At 55.0% G+C, this 7,082-nt stretch overlaps 1 protein-coding gene across 1 annotated transcript in view; it reads right to left on the bottom strand.

The window, feature by feature from the left end:
* The window catches only part of LMO1 (LIM domain only 1 (rhombotin 1)), a 44,576-nt gene extending 39,283 nt beyond the window's left edge, over window positions 1–5,293 (bottom strand). The window contains exon 1 of the mRNA XM_012000252.1: window positions 5,004–5,293. Coding sequence (XP_011855642.1) covers window positions 5,004–5,025 — 22 coding nt within the window. The 5' untranslated portion in view covers window positions 5,026–5,293. The remainder of the gene's footprint in view (window positions 1–5,003) is intronic.
* Window positions 5,294–7,082: the final 1,789 nt, after the last annotated feature.

Genomic DNA, 7,082 nt, shown 5'->3' with positions numbered 1-7,082 from the left:
AGGGCGCCGACTCGGGGCGCGCTTCGGCGGGGCGGCCGGTCCTCGGGCAGCTAGCGGGCTCTAATTACCCGCTTGTCCGGCTCTTAACCTAGATTGCACTCAGCTAGAATTACATTCAGGAGTGAAGCACTTCGCAGATACAAAAGCAGTCTCACCTACTTTTGTGCCTCAGAATTGCAAGGAACTACGAACTGCAATTTAGAGAGAGAGAGAGGGAGAGGGAGAGAGAAGGGGGAAAAGAGGATCAGAGCCGTTTCTTTGATTCTCACCTTCTAAATGGCTCAATTTGCCCAGTATAATCTGTCTTAATGTAATTGCATTTGATAGCTCATAACCCTGGCTCTGGCAACGACACAGCTTTCAGCCTCATAAAGTGTTTTCCCCTCGGATTTAATCTGAATCTCAATCTAAAATTATATTCAAAGAGATGGGGGAATCTCGCGGCCGTCTCCCGCTGCCTTTCTCCCTCAATGTATGAGGTTTGCACTCCTGCTACTGAATAAATGCACACATTTCCCGAGGCCCCCTCCCTCTCGGGTTAATGGGGGAGTGGAGACGCACTGCTGCCCGGCTCCGCAGCGCCACCTGGAGGCCTCTAGGTCCCAGCTCGGTGAGCGTCTCTCCTCGGATCCCAGGGTCGTGGTCTTCAATGTTTGTCAGGAGGATGCACCCCATGTATTACTCCCAGGCCCTCAGCCTTGATTTTTGTCTCCTCTTCGAGCAATATTTCTCTGATCACATCCTTTCCCTTCCTATCAGCTCTGCCCGGAGTTTCTGGTTGCTTCCCGGATTGTCTGGCAAAGTTAACCCTCTTCAGGGCACAAACAATCCTACCCTGAGTCTTACAGCACTACTCCTGACCCCAGCAGCATCCCCAAAAAGCATCCTAACTCCATGGGGTAGGAGAGCTTATCTCAATTTCTCTCGAAGTAAGCCCAGGCCTGGCCTTGAAAGCCTTTCTCATTCTACAAATATTTACTGAGCGTATATTATGTGCCAAGCACAGTTCTAAGGCACTGGGGATACAGCACTGAACAAAACAAAGATTCCTGCTACTATTAGGAAATTGACAATTCTTGCTCTGTAACTCATAAGGTAGGAAAAGAGACAGTGCCTATCTCTTGTCCTGGACCCTGCTTCTCCCCAGAATCCTGGGGCTGATGTTCTGGCTGCCTACCCTAGGAAAGCAACCTACTCACCTACTTTTTTCTTTTCTTTCTTTCTTCTTCTTCTTTTTTTTTTTTTTTAAGATGGCGTCTCGTTCTGTCGACCAGGCTGGAGTGCAGTGGTGTGATCTTGGCTGACTGCAACCTCCACCTCCCAGGTTCCAGTGATTCTTCTGCCTCAGTCTACCAAGTAGCTGGGATTACAGGCACACACCACCACGCCCAGCTAATTTTTGTATTTTTTTAGTAGAGACGGGGTTTCACCATGTTGGCCAGGCTGGTCTCGAACTCCTGACCTCATGATCCACCCACCTCGGCCTCCCACAGTGCTGGGACTACAGGCGTGAGCTGCTGTGCCTGGCCGGAAGGCTACCTACTTTTAAATCCCAAGTCTTTTTTCTTTGCCTAGACAGTACAGAGTTCCCGCGTGGGATAGAAATAATGATTTTTCTCCAGTTCAAGGAGGGGTCCAGACAGATGTGTTGGAGGTTGGTCCTGGCAATCACTTCTGAGGACTAGACCCAGGGAAAGGGAAAGGGGCTGAAGGGCCGCCAGCTGGGATTTTATCTCATCTCTGCCAATTACCAACAGTGGACCTTAGCAAGTCTCTTTCTTTATCTGGGCCTCAGTTTTCCTGGTTGTGAAGTGGGAGACCTACTCTTCCTGCATCTATGGTTGTTGTGGGGATCAGGTGAGCTAATGCATGTTAATATGCTTTGTAAACTGTGGCACTCCAGACAATGCAGGGGTTTGGGGGAGATTATCCAGTTTGAAGGAGACCTGGAGGCTAGGTCTTACCCCTTAAACCTGGGAGGCCCCAGTGCTTGACAGGGGTTGGGGGCAGGGGGCTGCAGCCATCTTCCTCTCTGCTAGGCATGGAAGTCAGGCTTTGAGAAAACAGAAAAGCACTGCTTCTAATGAGATGCCTCATCTGCAGCTCAGAGGGTTTCACTTTCCCCCTCATCTTGAATACTTAATCCTAATAGTCCTTGAGTATATTTGATGTTAAATATATCATTTTGCTCAGACTCAGCATGCCTCAGGACTGCGAGCTTGATCTCTCCCCTGCCACTGCCACCAGACCCATGCCCTCAGGGTCTGAGGGAGGCTTTGGCACTGCTGCCACTGGCATATTTGGTGCCAGCCCCTCACACCCGCCAGAGCTGGGGGCTAGACAGTGTAGCACGCACAGGGCCTTACAGGCTGGCAAGCAGCAGCTTCTTGCCGTAGAAACCTCTGTGCTACTAGAGGCATTCACTCCATCGGGGCTGCATGCAGCCTTACTACTGACCTCCAGGGGCGGCTTCTCCTCACTTTCAGGGACTGGCCCTGACCCACAAACCAGAACTGGGTTAGCTGTGGCCACCCTTCTACTCTCTTGTCCATGAGTTTGTCTGAATACCAGCTCACCTCAGCCTCCAAGGTACCTAATTGGCAGCCACATGGCTGGCATCTCTTTGGGGAGTCAGGGCCCTGTGTCCCAAACCCAGGGACCAGAGCTGGCCTGGGGTGCTCAGCAATGGGCTGCAGAAGCAGGTAGGGCATGCCAGCAGGGGACTGGTGCTGTGTGTGCCCACAAGTGGCTCTTTCTGCACCCCCAGTTGTGAGCATGGTACTCCTAAACTGATCTGGAGAGGAACCTTCACAGCAAGTCTTAGAGGGTTTGGGTGGCTTGACCTTCCAGCCAGGAAGGGGGTTTCTGGGTTGACAGAGGCAGATAGGAACATCACTCATCCCATCTGATGTCCTCTTTCCGCTCACGGGCAAGCAAGTAACTCCCACCCCCACACTCGCCCCACCCCCATGCTCACCCCACCCAAGCTGCTTCTAGGTCCAGGGACACACCCACACCACCAGAGTGGAATCCTCAGATCCCCTGGGGCTGCAGGAGGAGTTTTCACCCAACACATTCCACAGGTGATGAGCATGTACTCTCACTTCAACAAGCCAAGAGTGCTCCAAAATGCCCTTGAAATGCCTCTGGGGATGGCAGGGAGAGGACAGCTATCAATCCCCAAGGTTAGTTTGAGGAGAAAGCGGGTGCTACTGGCTGTCTTACAAATATCTGGGCAGGTCCCAGCAATTTGCCCCTCCACCTGGCAGGAAAGTCCTGAGGAAGAGTTCCTGCATTAGGAGTGGGACGCAGGGCTTGAGGGCCCAGGCAGACTAGATATTCCAGAACTCTTTGGTGGAGACTGTCAGATGTGCCTCAGCCAGAGGGCCTGCTCCCAACACAATGCAGCTGCCTCCAAGATGGAGTTACAGGCTAGCCACACAGGTGATGCTCAGAGAGGTACTGGGGTGATGAGGACCCCTTCTCTGTGGCCACCACAGTTGACAGGACAGAGTAAACCTACAGACTTCATAGTGCAATCAGGATGCCTGCTGGCCACGTTCAGGTGCCTCGCCCTTCCCCCTACTTACACAAAAGCAGCCAATGCTCAGGAATTTGCAACCCGCTGGAGTGAAGAGGTGCACAGTCGGCAAACTTTTCCTCTTTTGGTTTCTGGAGAGCCTGGACAGTTCTCCTTGTAAGCTGCAGTTATAAATTGTTAGGCCTTATGGAGGCCCAAGCCAAATCTGCACCATAGCAAAGAAATCTCCCCTACCCCTGCACCGCAGCCCTGAAAAGGTTGTGGGTGTGCACTGACCAACTGTCCAAGTTTGCCTCGTGACTCAAGGGTTTCCTAGGATGCAGAATGTTCAGTACTAAAATTGAGATCGCCCTGAGCAAACAAGGACAATTGATCACTATAGTGAGTGGTGGTAGGGTGGGTCAAGGGACTAGCCGGGCTGGAGAGGAAGGCCAGGCAGCAAGACCCTTTCCCTGCAGCCCAGAAGTTGCCTCTCAATCCCAAACCTCCCAGCTTCCTGCCCCAGCACTTCATCCTTCAGGCACTAAGGGATTGTCCCAGCCTCGGTGGCGGATGGTCTCTGGGTCAGCCAGAGCTGTGAGTTCTTCCAAGAGACTGGCAGTGGAAAGTGTAGGAGTTGGACCCAGGGATGGATGGAAATTTTGTGAGGTCCAAAGCTTACTGCAGTTTGGGCGTGGGGCTCTTTAAGAAAAGGACTACAAGCCTACTAATACCAAATTACTACCAAGGACCTGGCAGCTGAAGGAACCTGAAGGACCCTAAACTTCGCTAACTTCAAGGTAAAACCGCCTTTAGTTGGACCTGATATTTTGGACTAGATGGCCCACCCACCTACCCCAGCCAGCGTGGCACTTCCCAACATGCCAGGCTGGGTGAACTGATGGCAGCTCCCTCCCCAGCCCTGCCAGGGGCAGAGGCAATGTCACCCATGCCGAAGCTATGGAGTGCCAGACCGCAGGGACACTGCTGGTTTGACAGCACCCTCACCCCTGCACCTGCAGGATCTGTGGGCACCCCCACCCTCCCGCGGGGATCCGTTCCACAGTAGGGAGCGGAAGGGGAACGTGCAGACACCCAGAGAGGCTGGGAGACTGGTTGGCAGTGGGCACTGCCTGGAAGCCCGCGGTGCGGGTTGCAGAGGCGCTCCGGATGCCCGCAAGGCGGCAAGAGTCCGTGAGAAAGTTCCCGGCCGGAGCGCGCAGGGCCAGCGGCCTCGTTGGGACCGGGAGACTTCCTAATCCCGCCGACGAAGCTCGGGCGCTGAGCCTGGCACCGCCGAGCCTCTCACCGCCGACCCCGGCACCGGCGCACACATCCAGCCGCCGCGCTTCCGGGAAGGCACCCATTAGCCAGAGGCGGCCCCGGGTGCTGAGGGCGCTGCCACCGCTAGCAGGGTGGACTCCGCAGGGCCAGCGCCGCAGTCTCCGCCCCGCACCCCTAGCCCCGCGCGCCGGGCACCTACCGTCCTCCTGGTCCAACACCATGGTCCCGGAGGCTCCAGCCGGACTAGCGCCGAGGACACTGAGGGGCTAGCGGCTCCGACTCCCGCCGCCGGCCGCCTGCGCTGCTCCCGCCGGCCCAGCGCTGGTGCCAAGTCCCGAGAGCCGCGGCTGCCGACGGGGGCAGACCGACCGGAGTCCGGAGCGCAGCCCCGCGGGCAGGGAGCGCAGGAGGAGGGACTGGGGGGCCGGCGAGGGGGCGAGACGGCCAGGCCGGGATCGCGGGAGCCTAGCGAGCAGCCGCTGCCCGGGCCGGGCCGCAGCCGGAGCCTGAGCCGCGCGCGCGTCCTTCCTCGGTGCGGGCCGCGCTCGCCTCAGCCAAGTGAAGGCTGCATTTCCCAGGGCCCCTCAGATTCCCCTGTTAATTAAATCAATTCATTATGCTCAGATCTGATTAGCGGCCCTTCCCCCCCCCTTTGAATCAATTATTCAATACACAAACATAATTGCTTGGGCCAGAGGTGCCCGCCATTAGCTTATTTAACTCCAAGGACACTAATTACCCGCAGGGCACGGGAACTTTTCTCATTAATTCTGACAAAACACAAAAGCACAGCCAGAGTGTGTGCGTGTGAGGAGCTGTATGTGTGTGTGTGTGTGTTCGCATGCCAGAGTGAGGGCTGTGTGGGGTGGTGAGCCACTGTGTGAGCTCAAGACGAGGGTGGGGGTAGGACGATTGCGGGTATGTGTGTGCGGGTGGGAGTGTGGGCTCCGTGCCTGTGTTTCTGAACGAGTGCGCCAGGCTGGGCGTGACTCTGGGTCTGGGGACTGTGGACCCGGACTGGGACCCGGCACAGGAATGTGTAGGAGATCGCGAGAGTGCTTGTGTGTGTGACTTTGTGAATGTGACTCCGCGGCTACCGTGGCAGGCGCCCCATCCCCTTTTTTTTTTCATTATTGCCCAGCCATTCCCCGCGGCATGCTCAGCCCCACAGGGGAAAGTGCAGATCACAGAGGAGAAATCCGAGAGGATCAGGAGGCGGTGGTGACTCTGGACCCAGGCTGGGCCACAGTGTTCTCCACCCTGTCACCTGTTCAGGCTGGGCTTTGCTCTCCCTCAGTTATAAACCCCAGTTTCCCACCACCACCCCCCACTTTGCCCTCTCACTATCCCTCTCAACACCGCCCCCACTCTCAACTTTTATCCCCAAACCCTCCCCACCCCACCCTTGCACCCAGGAACCCCCAACTCCACCCACCCTAGACCTAATTCTTCACCTCCTGTCTCAAGGCTGTGCCCAGGGTGTGCCTATGGTTGATGAACTTCTCCACATTTTACCTCCCAGGAAATCTATTGAGAGAGCCAGTGAGAGAGCCCACAGAGGCAGGGACACAGAGGGTAATTGATTCCCCCAAATTAGGTTTCTGCTTTCTAAAGACCGGCATTGTTCCTATTCTCAATGTGCACAGAGGTATTGAAGATTTCCTTTTTGTTTCCTCAGGCAATGAATGAGCTTAATCCATTTGGCTTTATAAATCAGGAAACTAATATTCGCTCCTTCCATAGCAGCTTTTTAAAAATTTAATTGGTAAGGGAGGCGCAGTTAGTCACCCTTATACTGTCCCCAAGCCCCCACTTATCAAAGCACATTCTGATTGAGGGGTAGAGAGAAGGGAGGGAGCTCATCCTGATTCCTCCAGCTCTCTTCCATCCTCTCAAACAGACCGACTTAGTGTCTGGGAAAGTTTGTGAAATGACTGCACGAATTATATTTAATTTGGTGAAGAAGGGAGGAGCGCTCAGAGAGACTCTTCAGAATGATCTCCCAAATCAGCTGCTCTCAATTCCCCAGGAGTGACTGCCTAGATGGGTGCTGGCTGTTCCACGTACCAAGGCATCTGGTAGGGCCTGAAATTCTGTACCCCTTCACCCTCCAAGCCATGTAGCTGGCACGGACTGCACCCACCCAAAGAAGGCACCTTTTGCTACTTTGCACAAAGGCACCATACAGACTAGCAGGGCCCTGCAATTGGGTGTCTCTGCTTGGCCAGAGTTCACACTCAGAGAAGCCAGCCTGAGGTGTAAGCACCCAGACTCCCTG

This window comes from Mandrillus leucophaeus, unplaced genomic scaffold (assembly GCF_000951045.1).
Source record: "Mandrillus leucophaeus isolate KB7577 unplaced genomic scaffold, Mleu.le_1.0 Scaffold622, whole genome shotgun sequence".
NCBI classification, from domain to species: Eukaryota; Metazoa; Chordata; class Mammalia; order Primates; family Cercopithecidae; genus Mandrillus; species Mandrillus leucophaeus.
The sequence above is the reverse complement of the archived record's forward strand: the minus strand, read 5'-3'. Positions and strand labels throughout refer to the sequence as shown.